The sequence below is a fragment of the Triturus cristatus genome, chromosome 9 (assembly GCF_964204655.1).
Source record: "Triturus cristatus chromosome 9, aTriCri1.1, whole genome shotgun sequence".
Classification (NCBI taxonomy): Eukaryota; Metazoa; Chordata; class Amphibia; order Caudata; family Salamandridae; genus Triturus; species Triturus cristatus.
The window spans coordinates 312,312,483-312,331,575 of NC_140592.1; the positions used below are offsets into that span (position 1 = coordinate 312,312,483).

At 42.6% G+C, this 19,093-nt stretch overlaps 1 protein-coding gene across 2 annotated transcripts in view; it reads left to right on the plus strand.

The window, feature by feature from the left end:
* RINL (Ras and Rab interactor like) overlaps positions 1–19,093 on the plus strand; it is a 125,367-nt gene that overhangs the window by 103,400 nt on the left and 2,874 nt on the right. For both annotated transcript variants that reach the window (XM_085625001.1, XM_085625002.1), the window contains exons 5-6: positions 535–663; positions 852–1,015. In XM_085625001.1, coding sequence (XP_085481127.1) covers positions 535–663; positions 852–1,015 — 293 coding nt within the window. The remainder of the gene's footprint in view (positions 1–534; positions 664–851; positions 1,016–19,093) is intronic.

The following is a 19,093-nucleotide window of genomic DNA, read 5'->3' on the forward strand; positions in this document are numbered from 1 at the left end:
TGAGTACTCCACTATATCCATGAAGGATCCATAATTGGGTTTCCCTAGGCCACTCATTTGTTGATTTTATTGTAAAATGGCTGATGTGGCCATGCAAGGTTTTTATTCAGCATATTTTGGACGACTGTTTACTTCAACGGTATTGGTTGGGGAGTGTTGTGCTATTCTACAACTTTTTGATAGATGATTTGTGGTGCCAGATGTTCATTAGATAGTCTAAGCTCTGTTCATAATCTGTAAATGTCTGGGTCACTCTTTAGCGGTTTCCTTACTCTATAGGAGGGAGCAGTGAGACCTGAAGAATGCAGCACTCAGTTAGAAGTATTGAAGTCCAACACAAACAAAGACGTGTCTGGCGGCCCTTCTATCAAGATTCTCTCTCTAGTAATGGCTGGTGCCATTAGGGGTATCAGTGATTGGAGGAAGGGAGCTTCTAATTGGCATCTCTTATCTAATCTTCAGTTCTCTATGTCGCACGAATGAGGTGCCGTAGCCTTTTTTCCCTAACCTGGAGAGCACTTCTTTTTCACACAGAGGTCTACGGCGCTGATGATTTCCTGCCTGTGCTGACCTATGTGCTGCTTGGATGTGATATCAATTTCTTGATGCTGGATGTAGAGTACATGATGGAGCTTCTGGATCCTTCCCAGCTGCAGGGAGAAGGTAAGAAAGCAAATCCACAGAGAACACTTATGTTTCACAGAAATATGATGTGATCCAGGGTAGAGCTTTACATTGTGCTTACAACAAGCTGCTTGTAAGCTGCACTCAATGCATTTTGTGGGGGGATTAGGCAGATTTGTAGATGGCAAATGAGGTGTAATCATGGGTGTTTCGTTTTTGTCTTACAGGTGGGTACTACCTCACCACGGTCTTTGGGGCTCTATTCCACATCGGTAACACTCAACACTCTACAGTGACAAGGCAGATCAGCCTGGATGCTCAGCGGTCGCTTCACCAATGGCAGCGCCGACGGACGATCCACCATGGTAATTCAACAAATCATATAAGCCAGGTATGGAACATTTAGCTTGATAGGTCCTTGCCCTAATCCTTGCCATTTTTGTAGAGCGATGAGAAGGCTCTTTACATGCATTGACCCCTATAAATCCCATGCAGGTTTAGCCACACTCCCTGTTCCTGGTGTGCCCTACAGTGACGTTTACAAAAGTATGCCCAAAAAAGCAGCACCATCCTAATGAGAGGGTGCCCTCAAACCATACCATCCTCCCTGAACTGTACCTCTGTCAGTGACCAGTACAACCCTGCCCCAGAGTGCTTATCCCACAGTGACAATATCTCTCCACCCAAAGTGTTACCCAACAGTACTTGAGTCACCCTGTCCAGGCTGTTCTTCACATTGAACATGCTTCCCTCCCATGGATTGGCCTGCAGAGGGATCACATCCAGAGTATCCCTACTGTGACTGCACCACATTGTCTAGTGTGTGTCCCTAACCAGTTTTTCCACATTCTGTTTCTACAATGACTGACAAACGATGTCCATGACCTAGAAAACACGCTGTCCGGGCCAGATCATAATTAAATCGCTGCACAGGTCAAATTTATGGTGCGCTCCTCTTTTTGGGAGAGAAATCCATAACCTGTGCATAACTTTCAACATTAAACTTCCAAAGGTCTGTGCTTCCCCAGATCAGCTCCTGACATTTCTGTATAGAGATATATCACCTTCCCAGCACATACATGCATTAGTAGGCGAGAAGAGGTAAACATTGTGAGCAAAGGGTGTCGCGAAATTGTATACATGTGCGGAAGCCAAGATGAGTAGAGCAGGATGAAATTGCAGCCATTACATTGAAAATCGAGCTCCAAAACTGTCAAACCTTGCTGTGAGATTTGCCTGGGAGGATAGCCAGGTGCAATAAGAGTCAGCAACCCTCAAATGAGCTCTTCAGAGCTGAGGAATAGCAGAGACAGAGTTCCTCAAGTATCTGCCATCATTATCAGATCCACACTGCTACGGTGTCTTGAAATTCTTTGGAAATAAAATTGAAAATATTTGATAAAACAAGATCTGCCGCCCACACCTTCCTTGTTTCACCACAGTATCAGCCATACTTAATTCCAGTACCTCAGCCTTCAAACTGTGGAGCCCACCCTGAGCAGAGGAAACTATTAAAATGAAAACATCTGTCATCCATTTGAACCCTTTCGTTATTTGGATCAAGGAATTTAAAGTTATTCAAGCCCCAGACCTCTGTGCAGTGTTCAGCACCCCCTTTTCTCAAGGCAGGGTCACAGACCCTTTGAAACATAGTTGTTGCCCTATCCTTAAATAAACCCTGCTGTGACAGAAAATGCCTGTCCAGCTCCTTTGTGATATTCATGTAACTTTTCCCAAGCAAGACCACTGAATGGGAGTACAAAAATACCTAGAACTTCATAACATTTTGCCCAGTGGCCACTTGAGCTTCCAATCCATGCAACAAACAGGATCTGTACTGATGGGTATTTATGAAAATATCCTCATTGTCATTAACAAAGGTCATTTGACAGCTGTAATCATAATCTATTTGCTCCCTGGAAGAGTGGACGGGATGGCCGGGAAACCTTCCTAATTAGATCAAAACCAACTTAACAGACTGAAACAAAAAATGTCACAATAGACCGTGCATTCTTTACATATTTTATGAAATTTCTAAATTACCTACAATAAAGTAGCTTACAATTTTTTCATGAGAGTGCAATAAATATGTAACAAATTGAAAATGACAAGAAAAGAAGGAAGAAAAGAAAATACGTCCAGCAGAAAAGCAATGGATTCAAGAAAGAAAAAAATTAAGATTTTTAAAATATGAAGCCTATTAAATAATGTTCTTGACACAATGAAAAGCTACAGGTTCAATCAAATGTCCCAATCCTCAAAATGAAAAATTGAGATACATGCAGTTATAGCCAGCCAACAGATGGTTCAAAGTTTCTCTTCCAGCAGATGAGATCTCAATGTTTTAATGACTAAGATCCAGAGTAGATCTTCATCTTCAAGTGGTAGCTCAGTATGAAAGAGAACTTCTAGCAAAACAGCCATCACAGATGTTACCGCCCATCCACGGGCAACACTGAGAAACAGAGCACCGATAACACAAACTCCAAAGGTTCAGCAGCTGGTCATTAATCATGTGGACCATGTGATCCAAGCAGCAACAGGAATCCTTCTTGCTCCAAAATAAAAACTCCCTGGATGTAAAGATGGGAGGGGCACAGTGACACAGTAGCAGAAAACTCTATTACTAGCGATAACTTGTGCTACTGAGGCTGCTGAAGCTGGGCTGCACAAGATAGAACTCTACAAGGAAGTGCAAAAACATCACCAGCATCACCTATTCAGCTGCCACAGCATCACATGCTTTGCATTGTATAACCAGTACAAATGCAGCAGAAGCAAACCAGCATGATGGGGGGGGGGGGGGGGGTGGTAAACTAAGCCAGCGCCAGTCCAGTGCCCACAACTGCATCAACTTCCCATAAATTAAATAGGTCTTTGCTTCATTACTAAGATCCAATGGGATCGTTACTCTTGACTTTGTTGCCTATCTCCCTACTCTTGGTGCCACACCTGGTTAGACTTCCCAACTCCTAGTGATGTGGAATAGCAGTGACTCTGAGGAGATAGGGAAAATGGAAAGGTATCTCACACAACCTGGCTATTGGCCTATGCTCAGTGGAATAAAGGTGTCTGGATAACCACAGACTTACCGGAGAATATTCAGCGAATAAGAGGAGCATTCCCTGTCACAGGCCCCCCAGATGCGTACACTCACAGCAAGAAATTATAATAATGAAGATTTATCATACACTACATAAAGATAGGAATCAGAGTTGTCTACAATATATTCCAAGCACTAGCAAGGAGAAATAAAATCTGAGTAAATAGATTAAAAATATCAAACATTATAATTTGTTAGACCGAATCCTAGCCTGCATTTGTTTGCCGTTCTGTTGAGCTATATAAAACATGCCTGCATACCTTTGTACAAACCACATGACTAGGCCCCTGGCACTCGCCGAGCACTGCTAATTAATGCACATCACTAATTACATCTTCTATGACATCATTGATAATATCGCTGCAACATTTGCAATTAAGATATTGATGAGAAAACTGTGCAAGGCAGGGGTGCGAGCTATAGTTACCTTAGGGCATGAGTTACAGCTACTTGAGATAACTATAACTGGGGAATTTATGTGTTCTTTTTAGCTTAAAATGTTACGTTGTTACTGAACATTTCACCTTACTGTAATGATACCTGAACATTTATTTTTTTCAGTGAATATATATATATATATATGTATATATATTCAGTGAATATATATATATATATATATATATATATATATATATATATATATATATATATATACACATATATATGTGTGTATATATTCACTGAAAAAACCATAGGTTTCAGGGGCGTTATAGTTAGCTGGACTTTTCACTCGTACAAAACCATTGAAATTCCCCTGTTATAGTTAGTTCAGCTAACTATAACTCGTGCGCCCGCAATGCACTGCTGATGACGTCACATATTACATCACTCATGACATGGTCAGTGACATCACTCATGACATCACTAATGACATCTCAAATGACATCACTGATGACATCATCCAGTGAATGTGTGTTTTTCAGAACATTACATATGTTTTATATATGTATATCTCAAGGTCGATGGAAGAATAAATGGGTATATAAGTGTCTAAATGGATGATTTGTTTTTGAAAAATTGATTGTATAACTGACTAAGTGTATCTTAGTAAATACATGGCTTAGTGAGTAATGTTTAAATATGTAAATATCTGTATCAGTCTCTCACTTTGTGTATAAGTGGCTGCATGGGTTGGTGAGTAGCTACATGAGTGTCTATATAGGTTATTAGTTGGTTTTTTGAGTATCAGTATGAGTGTCTGAGTGTCTGTATTGTTCGGTGCGGGGTATTACGTAGTGCATAGGTGCATGAATGAGTGACTCACCGTTTGTATGTGTTGAAGACAGCATGTGTGCAGGACTGTATGGGTGGAAGAGTGTGTGCATGGGTGTGTTAGTGAGTGAATGACTGCCTCAATAGTGTCTTTGTGAGTAACTACATATGTTTTAAACTAGTATATGTGACTATTGGTGTATATAAGTGAGTAAATGTGAGAGTGAGAGATTGAAAGAGTTCCTGTATGAATAAGTATGTGTTTCTATACGTGATTGTTTAAAAGACTAAGTATGTGTAAGTTTCTGTAGAAGTAAGTGTGGTGGTGTGTGTGTAACTGTATATGCAAGTAAATGGATGTATGATTCTTTATTAGCATGAGTGACTATGTGTGTGAGTAACTATGGATGAGTGGCGTTGTGTTACAGGATGTATAGGTGTATGAGTACATATGATGAGTGAGTACATGTATGAGTGACTGTATAGGACTGTTGGTGAATGAGTGGATGTGTATGTGGATCTTAGAATTACTGAATAGGTTGTTGTAACTGGTATTGGTATGTCCATTGTTTTGAAAATTTTTGTTTCTATTTTTGAATGTGTGTATCAAAGGTTATATTAGGGGGAGAGGAGGTCTGCCACTCTATCACAAGGATGATGTCATGGGGAACAACCTTTACAACGCAACTTTTACAACGCACTACCATTACAACGCATTTTTTACAACGCATAATCCATTACAACGCATGACATTACAATGCATGACACTACAACGCATTTTTAAAAACTACCTTTACAACGCATTCCATTACAACGCATACTACCATTACAACGCATACCATTACAACGCATAATATTACACTATACTATCCAACACTTACCCTACTGATGCACCCCCTGGAGTTAGAATAGTAATTTTTACCCCTATACTATCCAACACTTACCCTACTGATGCACCCCCTGGAGTTAGAATAGTAATTTTTACCCCTATACTATCCAACACTTACCCTACTGATGCACCCCCTGGAGTTAGAATAGTAATTGTTACCCCTATACTATCCAACACTTACCCTACTTGTGCACCCCCTGGAGTTAGAATAGTAATTTTTACCCCTATACTATCCAACACTTACCCTACTGATGCACCCCCTGGAGTTAGAATAGTAATTTTTACCCCTATACTATCCAACACTTACCCTACTGATGCACCCCCTGGAGTTAGAATAGTAATTTTTACCCCTATACTATCCAACACTTACCCTACTGATGCACCCCCTGGAGTTAGAATAGTAATTTTTACCCCTATACTATCCAACACTTACCCTACTGATGCACCCCCTGGAGTTAGAATAGTAATTTTTACCCCTATACTATCCAACACTTACCCTACTGATGCACCCCCTGGAGTTAGAATAGTAATTTTTACCCCTATACTATCCAACACTTACCCTACTGATGCACCCCCTGGAGTTAGAATAGTAATTTTTACCCCTATACTATCCAACACTTACCCTACTGTTGCACCCCCTGGAGTTAGAATAGTAATTTTTACCCCTATACTATCCAACACTTACCCTACTGTTGCACCCCCTGGAGTTAGAATAGTAATTTTTACCCCTACACTATCCAACACTTACCCTACTGTTGCACCCCCTGGAGTTAGAATAGTAATTTTTACCCCTACACTATCCAACACTTACCCTACTGTTGCATCCCCTGGAGTTAGAATAGTAATTTTTACCCCTATACTATCTAATACTTACCTTAAATGTAATTTAATATTATGCGTTGTAATGGTATGCGTTGTAAAGGTAGTATGCGTTGTAATGGTAATGCGTTGTAAAGGTATTTTTTAAAAATGCGTTGTAGTGTCATGCGTTGTAATGTCATGCGTTGTAATGGATTATGCGTTGTAAAAAATGCGTTGTAAGTGCATGCGTTGTAAAAGTGTGCGTTGTAACGTCATACATCCGATGTCATCAGTGATGTCATCAGTGATGTCGTTTGAGCTGTCATCAGTGATGTCATGAGTGATGTATGTGAGTGGAGTAAAAAGTGGAACGGCCTGGACCACCTCTCTGCAACACAGCTCAGTGGCGCTTACTGGAAGCACCTGGTGGGCTAGTTAGCCCCCATGGGCCCTCAGGATTGAAGGGGAATTATTTCCCCAACTTAAAACGCGCCACAGGGCGTGTTTGCACACGTCACCTCAGGCTCCGTCCCCTCCCTTCCCCACTGTGTAAACACACCCTGTGGCCATTTTTTAAGTTGGGAGATCAAGTCCCCTTGAATCCTGAGGGTCCCTAGGGGCAAAATAGCCCACTAGGTACGTCCAGTAAGCGCCATTGCAGAGAGGTGTAAAAAGGGGCACGGCCTGCACCACCTCTCTGCAATGCAGAGCTGTGGCGCTTACTGGAGGCACCTGGTGGGCAAGTTGGCCCCCAGGGTCCCTCAGGATTGAAAGGGAATTATTTCACCCACTTAAAACGCACCACTGGGCGTGTTTGCACATGTCACCTCAGGCCCCGTCCCCTCCCTTCACCACTGTGTAAACGCGCCCTGTGGCCGTTCTAAGTTGAGAGATTAAATCCCCTTGAATCCTAAGGATCCCTAGGGTCAAACTAGCCCACTAGGTACCTAAGAGCCACAGAGCTGCGTTGCATAGAGGTGTAAAAAGGGGCGTGACCTCAGAACACCTGTCAGCAACGCAGCTCCCTGGCGCATACTGGAGATACCTGTTGGGCTAGTTGGCCCTCAGGGACCCTCAGTATTGAAGGGGAATTAATTCCGCAACTTACAACTAGCCAGGGGGCGCGCTTGAAGAGTGCTGCAAGGAGGGGGCGTGGCCTATGGCGCGATACCGGTCTTTTATTTATTTTATTTTTTTAAGAAGGAGGGCTGTGTGACCCCCCTTCTTTTTCTAATTTATTGGCCCTGGGGACCCCATCCCCCTGGGCCTGCACCTTAATTTTTTTTGTTGAAAAAAATACATTTGGCCCTCCCAAGGCCTTAATCGGCCCCGGGGACCCCAACCCCCGGGTCATGGCCTTTTTTTTTTTCTCATTCTTTAGGAGGGGGGCTGTGTTGCCCCCCTCCTCAGGCCACTTATGGCATCGGGCCGGCCTTTGTTTTGTATTATTTAAAAAATATATATATTTATAGAAACACCTAGGACATGCTGGACAAACCGTATGTACCTATCACCATGACGATTTGCGCGATATTCATTAAAAGGCGACTATGCATACAATGAATCCACGTGGAATGTATTTACACCACTAGTGAAGCTCTGACGTGTCTGACGCCCTACCGTGCCTAATCCCGGCACCCCCGCCGGTGGGTACTCTCCAAGTAGACACCCTTGTCGTTTATTTATACAAACATGGGTAGCTATTGACGGCACATTTAATACACACGCACACCAAGCCATTCAAAGGGCATTCGACAAAAATTCGACCAAACTATGCAAGAAACCCCCCTCACGGTTAATAAAACACACATCCACCGCCGGATGTGTAATACTTTTTATTTTACTCTCTGGAAAGGAGACAAACCTCACTTGAGAGTCACAGCGTGCTCCTGGCTGAGCCCAATGCTGTGTTACACCCACCAGTGCCCGCCGAGTGCCACACGCCCCTGTGTTGTATTCCACCAGCTAGTGCGTATGCTATGACACTCTTTAGCCCATGTGCACTGTAACACCACCCCGTGAATATGTCATGCCACACTTGCCTTCGCACGGGTTATATTGCCCCATCTAACGTGCCTTCCTCGATGCCTATGTTATAACGCACAGCGCTATGTCATACATATTACAATCTGGGATCCATATCTTTGTCACAGTGCATATGCAATGTTACACTCCCCAGCACATATTTTATATTACAACTTTAGAGACTAGTTAGGTTACACAACACTGCCCTGTGCATATTACACTCCAAGGCGCATATCGCATAGCACGCGCTAGTGCCTCTGCTATCTCGCGCTCTACAATGAATCTGTCATTGCGCACAATGTATTGCATATTATATTTCACACCCCGGTTCATCTTATATCACACTTTTTGGTGCATAGTTTATACCATATACTATGTCTAGTTTTCATTTTCAATCGTGCTCTCAGGACTATGTTCCATATAACACTGCGTCCACCTACCCTTTTCACGGGCATTACATTTTGCGTGGGGGGTGGAGGGTCAGGGGGTGTTTCTGCCAAGTGAGCCCGGAGTCACAGTCACAAACGTCCTCTTCTTCCTGAATAAAAGTGAGATTATGCTGCATACTTGTTCATATTTTAAATAGTTCGCACAGACACACATTTTAAAAACAATAAAGTTCCTAATACCCACCTTCTCTGAACAGTTAGCTTGCTACCCCATCCACCTCCTCCCTATCCTCTGTTGTCTGAATCCATGGACTAGCCTCCTCCCTCCTGCCATGCATGGTCTGATGTGCTGCCACTGCCCTCCATTTAGCATGATGTACCAGTCCACTCCTCCTGCCCTCCATTGCCCAATTCTTCGGCCCATCATTGACCTCCTGCTTAGCCTCTGTGCTTAGCTTGCTGCCCCTATTCTCCTTCCCCCTGCCCTCCGATGTCTTTGTGCATGCCCCTGCTCCATCCTTTTTGCCCACCATGTTCCATGGCCCTGCCACTCCTATCTACTCTGAGTGTTCTGTTGAGCTGCCACTCCCCTCCCACCTGCCTAGCATTGTCAGATGACTGTAACCTGTCCCTGCCACCTCCACCCTGCCTGTCCACATGCCATGCCCCTATCCCCTTCCTCCTTGGTCCATTTTACTGTCACACCCTTCTGCCCTCCCTGGTCTGTTGTGCTGCAACTGCTCCTCCTGCCTGCCCCGCGCGGTCTGTTGTGAGGCCCCTTCCCCTGAACTCTCTTGTCTGTGCCCAGGTCCTGACCCTCCCTTCTATCCTCCATGGCCCTTTGTGCATGCCCCTGCAACCTCCTTCTTGCCCATCATAGCCATTGTGCTGCCACTAACCCTCCTGCTTGCCATGCATGGTCTTCTGTGCTGCCATGGCCCCTCCCACTTTCCCTGTGTGGTCAACTAGCTGCCCCTGACCCCCTCCCACCTTCCCTCCATGGTCTGTGTGTATGCCATCATAGTCTCATTGTTGCTCTCCATGGTGTGTCTTGTTGCTAGTGCCCATCCTGCCTGACCTCAATGGTCATCTTGCTGCTCCTGCCCTACCCCCTTGCCCCCAGCCCTCTGTTTCCATGTGCAGACCCCTATTCCCTCCCTCCTGGCTTGTCTGTTCCATTGTAATGCCCCTGATCCGTCCCTCCTGCCCTTTATGGTCTGTTATGCTGCAGCTTTCTCTCCTGTCTGTCCAATATGGTCAGCTATCTGCCATTGCCTCTTTCCCCTCTGTTCTCTGTTGTCCATGTGCATGGTCCTGTTCCCTCCCTATTGCTTTCTATGGATTGTTGTGCTGCACTCCCGACCCGCATGCCCTGTGTGGTGTATTGTGCTTCTGCAAACCCTGATGCCTGCCCTGTAGGGTCAGTTTGGTGCACCTCTCCATGTCCCTCCTGTCCTCTGTTATCCGAGTCCATGTCCCTACCCCAATTCCTCCTGCCTACCATGATCCAATGTACCATACTTGCGAACATTTTGAACTTGGTAATAGGGAGATTTTGAAAAAAAACTGGGGTATTGATTTTCCCCTTTGAGTTACATTGAAAAAGAGGAGATTGTAGACAGGAGACAGATCAAATAAAGCCCATTTGAACATAAAAACATTGGGCATTTTCTGGCTGAAACGGGTCTGTTGGCATGTATGGTTGTACTACCACTGCCTCTTCCTTCTGCCCACAATGGTCTATTATATTGCCACAGCCTCTCTTGCCAGTCCTGTATTGTTGGTTTGTTGCCCCTGCCCCCCTTTCCACTGCCCTCCATAGTCTGTTGTGTTGCCACTGCCCTTCCTGCCTGCCCAGTGTGGTCAAATTGTTGCCTCTGCACTCTCCTACCTGCCTTCAATTTCCAGAGTCCGTGCCCCTGGCCTCTGCCTCTCAACAGTATCCCAATGAACAACTAGATTGCTAACATTCTATATTTATTACAAAAGTGTGGAACGCCTGATGTCATCTTGATATAATCAAAACTGTAATACCTAGAGCATTTCCTTTAGAAATTACATATATGAGAGGGTCTTATTTGCATCAAAATTATGGTTAGTGCTCTAAAAAACTAAAATGAGGACGTATTTTCTGAGTTTTCAAATAGCGACAAAGAACTTTTAAATTATTTGTAATCTTTATGTTTTTTTATCCAGTTGACCACTTGATTAAATGTTGCACCTAGGGAAGAGGCTGTGGTGTTACCTCCAGAGCTGCAGACTTTGCAACTGGGGAACCAGGTTGGAGTTTCTGCTTCAGCTCAACATTCTGTGATTCTGGTCAAATCACTTAATCTCCCCATGTCTACAACCAAAATGAATTTGATCTTGTGTGATGTAACCAATGCTCATGTAAAGCACTCCAATACCTGACAAGTCTGCACTATATAAAACTGTAAATACACAAAAAATAAGTGTTTTGCACACTTCTGTCATTGGGCTACATGTGGGCTACATCTGGGTGATATTTCTGCTGCATTTCGGCCCTTTTGTCTCTGGTGGCCATCTTGGGAGATTTATTTGTTATGAAGTTTCCTAATTTCCTCATTTACTGCAGTCTCCTCAGCAGGAAATACTTTTAGTTTTTTATTTTGGTTCCCTCAAGAAGACATTCAGATGTGTCACACATTTGCCATAAATTCTGAATGTTAGCCCTCTAGTTGCTCATTAGATCACTGTAGTAAAGCTACTGCTCACCAGGGAATTCTGCTGCTGGTATTCAAAGTGCATGTGTCAGTCTGCATGTCAGAATTTGTTTATGAAATAGAAGAGGATTTGAGAAGTCAAAATGTGCCCTCATTTTTCTTTCTGCAGCACTAATCATAATTTCTATGGCAAAATGAACCCCCTCATTTTGTTCCTTTGTAAATTAAATGTTTTAAGTGTTACCACTTTATTCCAATCAAGATGGCTTCAGGTGTGCAATATGTTTGTCATAAGTAGGACTGTTAGCGCTCTAGTTGTTCTTTAGAATACTCTGGGAAGCAGCAGTAGAACACAAAGGAATCAACTGACAGTCTCTGCCCTTGTTGGATGTACATGTTTTACTGAGAATGTCAGACTTCATTCTCACATGACTGAGAAAGATAATGTGAATTTACAGAAAATATGCTCTCAGTTTAGCTTATAGATCACCTTCCAAACCTCTGTGGGAAAAGCATGAGAAAATAGTTTTCTCTCAAACATGATTCATGATATCACAGCAGAAGGCTTTTTCAAATGGTAAAATCACCTTAGAACACACCACAATTCCTAAAATGAGTATGGTACTATCAACAAATGATTTATAATGTAACTAAAGTCTTAAAACCTTCTATTAACTGAAATGCTTTTTAATGAGGTGCTATCATGTATATTGGTCCCAAGATGGCTGCCAACACTTCTTGGATGAAGTACTGACAGCCAATCAGATCTCACGAGATGTGTGGTTAGGCTCCGCCCAGATATATCTATCTTTTTAACTGTAATTTTCTCAGGAACTACTGAACGGATTTACACCATTTAAGCAAAAGGCACGAGTCTGAACTGAGGACTACCTCTTTTCCAAATTTGGTGTAATTCCGTTCAGCAGTTCGGGCTGTAGCTGCGTCAAAAGGTCCTTAGGCGAAATTGCATGGGGATAACGAGTTTTGGGACACCCCTTTTTCTCGGCCCCCACTTGACGAATCACCGTGAAATTTTCAGGATAGGAGCGGACCGGAGCTGGCCAAAAGTTTGGAAAATTTCGCGAAGATTTGTCAATCGGCGCCAACGTTATTCCAAATAGAATGTTGCGGATTTCCTATGGAAAATAGGTTCTAACTATAACTACCTACTGGCGAAAGTTAAAAAAAAAAAAATGGCCGGCCCTGGGGGATGGGGTCCCCGGGGCATTAAAGTGGCCAGAGGAGGGGGGCTATGCAGCCCCCCTCCATAAACAATTTAAAAAAAAAAAAAAAAAGGGCCATGCCCGGGGGATGGGGTCCCCGGGGCAAATTATGGCCTCGGGAGGGGGGCCACGCGGCCCCCTTCACGATTTTTTTTTTTAATAAACAAAAATTGGAGGCAGGCCCTGGGGGATGGGGTCCCCAGGGCCAAAAAAAATGGAAAAAGAAGGGGGGCTACACAGCCCCCCTTCTAAAAACAAAGAAGAAAAAAAAATGACCGGGATCGGGCCGGAGGCCATGCCCCCTCCTACACCACTCTGCAAACACGCCCCCTAGCGCGTTTGCAGAGGGGGAACTAATTCCCCTTTAATACTGGGGGTCCCTGGGGGCCAACTAGCCCACCAGGAACCTCCAGTATGTGCCAGGGGGGGCTGCGTTGCAGAGAGGTGTAATGAGGCCACGCCCCTTTTTCTACCTCTCTCCAACGCAGCTCCGTGGCGCTTACTGGAGGTACCTGGTGGCCTAGTTGGCCGCCAGGGGACCTCAGGATTCAAGGGGACTTAATTCCCCAACTTAAAACGCGCCACGAGGCGCGTTTGCACAGTGGTGAAGGTAGGGGGCGGGGCCTGAGGTGATACTGTGCAAACACGCCCTGTGGCGCGTTTTCAGGTGGGGAATTCATCCCTCTTCAAACCAGAGGTCCCCTAGGGGCCAACTAGCCCACCAGGTACCTCCAGTAAGCGCCACGGAGCTGCTTTGCAGAGTGTTGTAAAAAGGGGCGTGGCCTCTGAACACCTCTCTGCAATGCAGCTCCCTGGCGCATACTGGAGGTACCTAGTGGGCTAGTTGGCCGCCAGGGGACCTCAGGATTCAAGGGGACTTAATCCCCCAACTTAAAACACGCCACGGGGCGCGTTTGCACAGTGGTGAAGGTAGGGGGCGGGGCCTGAGGTGATATGTGTGCAAACACGCCCTGTGGCGCGTTTTAAGTTGGGGAATTAATTCCTCTTCAATCCAGAGGTCTCCTAGGGGCCAACTAGCCCACCAGGTACCTCCAGTAAGCGCCACGGAGCTGTGTTGCAGAGTGTTGTAAAAAGGGGCGGGCCTCTGAACACCTCTCTGCAACGCAGCTCCCTGGCGCATACTGGAGGTACCTGGTGGGCTAGTTGGCCCCCAGGTGACCTCTGGATTGAAGAGGAATTCATCCCCCAACTTAAAATGCGCCACAGGGCGTGTTTGCACACGTCACCTCAGGCCCTGCCCCCTTCCTTTACCATTGTACAAATATTCCTCTAAAATCAGCCGAACTACGAATTCCGATTTACTCACCTGTTATCAGGAGAGAACCCAGGGCTGCATCTTTTAGCCCAGCACTGACCCTGAAAAGTAATTCTAAGCGTACTTACCAGTAACTTGTATTTCCTTCCATAGCAATCCATTGTGTGGTTTTCACCAGAAAAGTTTCTGTGTCCAATTTTGAAACGTACAAATATTCCTCTAAAATCAGCCGAACTACGAATTCCGATTTACTCACCTGTTATCAGGAGAGAACCCAGGGCAGCATCTTTTAGCCCAGCACTGACACTGAAAAGTAATTCTAAGCGTACTTACCAGTAACTTGTATTTCCTTCCATAGGAATCCATTGTGTGGTTTTCACCAGAAAAGTTTCTAAGTGTCCATTTTTAAAAACTTACAAATATCGCTCTAAAATCAGCCGAACTACGAATTCCAATTTACTCACTTGTTTTCAGGAGACAACCCAGTGCTGCATCTTTTAGACCAGCACTGACCCTGAAAAGTATTTCTAAGCGTACTTACCAGTAACTTGTATTTCCTTCCATAGGAATCCATTGTGTGGTTTTCACCAGAAAAGGTTCTAAGTGTCCATTTTGAAACTTACAAATATTCCTCTAAAATCAGTTGAACTTCGAATTCCGTTTTACTCACCTCTTATCAGGAGAGAACCCAGTGCTGCATCTTTTAGACCAGCACTGACTCTGAAAAGTAATTCTAAGCGTACTTACCAGTAACTTGTATTTCCTTCCATAGGAATCCATTGTGTGGTTTTCACCAGAAATGTTTCTAAGTGTCCATTTTTGAAACGTACAAATATTCCCCTAAAATCAGCCGAACTACGAATTCCAATTTACTCACCTGTTATCAGGAGAGAACCCAGGCCTGCATCTGTTAGCCCAGCACTGACCCTGAAAAGTAATTCTAAGCGTACTTACCAGTAACTTGTATTTCCTTCCATAGGAATCCATTGTGTGGTTTTCACCAGAAAAGTTTCTAAGTGTCCATTTTAAAAACTTACAAATATTCCTCTAAAATCAGTTGAACTACGAATTCCGATTTACTCACCAGTTATCAGGAGAGAACCCAGTGCTGCATCTTTTAGCCCAGCGCTGACCCTGAAAAGTAATTCTAAGCGTACTTACCAGTAACTTGTTTTTCCTTCAATAGGAATCCATTGTGTGGTTTTCACCAGAAAAGTTTCTAAGTGTCCATTTTTGAAACGTACAAATATTCCTCTAAAATCAGACGAACTACGAATTCCAATTTACTCACCTTTTATCAGGAGAGAACCCAGGGCTGCATCTTTTAGACCAGCACTGACCCTGAAAAGTAATTCCAAGCATACTTACCAGTATCTTGTATTTCCTTCCATAGGAATCCATTGTGTGGTTTTCACCAGAAAAGTTTCTGTGTCCAATTTTGAAACGTACAAATATTCCTCTAAAATCAGCCGAACTACGAATTCCGATTTACTCACCTGTTATCAGAAGAGAACCCAGTGCTGCATCTTTTAGCCCAGCGCTGACCATGAAAAGTAATTCTAAGCGTATTTACCAGTAACTTGTATTTCCTTCCATAGGAATCCATTGTGTGGTTTTCACCAGAAAAGTTTCTAAGTGTCCATTTTTGAAACGTACAAATATTCCTCTAAAATCAGCTGAACTACGAATTCCAATTTACTCACCTTTTAACAGGAGAGAACCCAGGGCTGCATCTTTTAGACGAGCACTGACCCTGAAAAGTAATTCCAAGCGTACTTACCAGTAACTTGTATTTCCTCCCATAGGAATCCATTGCGTGGTTTTCACCAGAAAAGTTTCTAAGTGTCCATTTTTGAAACTTACAAATATTCCTCTAAAATCAGCCGAACTACGAATTCCGATTTACTCACCTGTTATCAGGAGAGAACCCAGGGCTTCATCTTTTAGCCCAGCACTGACCCTGAAAAGTAATTCTAAGCATACTTACCAGTAACTTGTATTTCCTTTCATAGGAATCCATTGTGTGGTTTTCACCAGAAGGGTTTCTGTGTCCAATTTTGAAACGTACAAATATTCCTCTAAAATCAGCCGAACTACGAATTCTGATTTACTCACCTGTTATCAGGAGAGAACCCAGGGCTGCATCCTTTAGCCCAGCACTGACCCTCAAAAGTAATTGTAAGCGTACTTACTAGTAACTTGTATTTCCTTCCATAGGAATCCATTGTGTGGTTTTCACCAGAAAAGTTTCTAAGTGTCCATTTTTGAAACTTACAAATATTCCTCTAAAATCAGCCGAACTACGAATTCCAATTTACTCACCTGTTATCAGGAGAGAACTCAGTGCTGCATCTTTTAGACCAGCACTGACCCTGAAAAGTATTTCTAAGCGTACTTATCAGTAACTTGTATTTCCTTGCATAGGAATCCATTGTGTGGTTTTCACCAGAAAAATTTCTAAGTGTCCATTTTGAAACTTACAAATATTCTTCTAAAATCAGTTGAACTACGAATTCCGCTTTACTCACCTGTTATCAGGAGAGAACCCAGTGCTGCATCTTTCAGACCAGCGCTGACTCTGAAAAGTAATTCTAAGCGTACTTACCAGTAACTTGTATTTCCTTCCATAGGAATCCATTGTGTGGTTTTCACCAGAAAAGTTTCTAAGTATCTATTTTCACAAACTAAAAATATTCCTAAAAAATCGTCTGTATGACTTAAACACATTCTTTCAACTGTTTACAGGAGATTAGCCAGTGCTGGATCCAGGATCCACCACTGAGTTAGAAAAAGTAACGATAACACTACTTACGTGCTATGTGAATTTTCTGCCATAGGATGACATTGGTGATTCTATGTGAAAATGTTTCCAAGTGTCAACTTTTAAAATACGAGACTATTCCTTAAAAATCACTACTGTAACCAAAAGGATTTTACTCAACTGTTTACAGGAGTTGTCCAAGGACTGAATCTAGGATCCAGTCCTCTGGTTAGAAAAGTAATCCATAAAGTAACTATTTGCGTTTGACTAGAAATTCACATTGAGCTCAATGTTGCATTGTGTTTGAAATTGTGTTCCCCATTGCAACAACTGTAACTACTGTACTTAAAAGTCTATTGCCTATTTGCAAAGTATTTAAACTAAAGTAATTCATTCTGAGAAAGTATATTTTGTATTGTAATGTATAATATAATTAAAAAAATAAAATATCTAAAAATAAACAGTTTACAAAATGTAGTAAATCAGTATCAAAATAATCAGTATAACAATTAATACATTAAAAATTGTCATTTACAAAACCTTTGAAATTCACTGAAAAAACCATAGGTTTATGGCCTGATGTAGTTAGGAATTAGCATTTAAAAAACCTTAGAAATTTACTCAAAAAACAATAGGTTTTAGGGGTGTTATAGCAAGCTGGACATTTCACTCGAACAAAACCATTGAAATTCCTCCGATATAGTTAGTTGTACTAACTACATCTCGCGCGCCCGCAATCCACTGCTGATGATGTCACATATTACACATCATTCATGACATGGTCAGTCACATCACTGATGACATCTCAAATGGCATCACTGATGACATCACTGATGACATCATCCACGTGACAATCAGATACACCTCATCATACACTAGTATAACCTTTCATCACTCACTGTAAAATACAGAGTGCCAGATTTAAAACCATTGACACACCAATACAAAATTCGAAACACCCACTCAGTGATTCCTAGATCTATACACACATGTAATCACTTACCTATAGATTCACTCATGCATGCTGTCAATGATCAATAGAACACTATCAAATATACTAATACACCTACATCGACATTACACACCAGCACACATCCTAATCACTTATGAAGTCATCCTGCTCACTTATGCAAACAATGGATCATACTTACTTTTGCTTAGCTATACACTTATAAAAACACCACTTCATCTATTCATATAGATAATAACTCATACTTAGTGTGTTATAAAAACACTATTACAAGTATACAGTTATCCATACAGTCACTCATACAATCACTGAGTCTTATGTATACTTATTTATATACAACAACTGACACATACACTGGCTTTTATTTTTCTAGTTTGTTGGACATGTACCATTGAGACATATATTTGCTCATCGCCACACCCATAAAGATATTCACTCACCCAAACAACTGTTATAACATGTAGTTTTAACTTCATATACCTACTGAATCAAATATTCACACATCTTTGGGCAGTCACACACCCCCCACCGAACTACACACACATTCACTCTCCCATACAAATACTCAGTTAACGAATCAATAAATAATATAGACTTTCACGAAGCTAGTAACCAACTAGTGCAGCAGTTTACACAAAAACTGACAAAGTGATACAGATATTCACACAGTTTAGTCAGTATCCATATATTTAGTGAGACACCATAAATTAGTCAAGTAAACAGTCAATTACACTGCTACTAAATCCTCCATCCAGATATTTATATTTATATATCCACTCATTCTTCAATGCAAATTGCTAGATATATAATACATATTTAAATAACGAAGCAAACCACATTCACTGGATGATGTCATCGGTGATGTCATCAGTGATGTCATTTGAGATGTCATCACTGATGTCACTTACCATGTCATGAATGATGTAATATGTGACATCATCAGCAGTGGATTGCGGGCGCGCGAGATGTAGTTAGTACAACTAACTATATCGGAGGAATTTCAATGGTTTTGTTCGAGTGAAATGTCCAGCTAGCTATAACACCCCTAAAACCTATTGTTGTTTCAGTGAATTTCTAAGGTTTTTTAAATGCTAATTCCTAAATATATCAGGCCTGAAACCAAAGTTTTTTTCAAT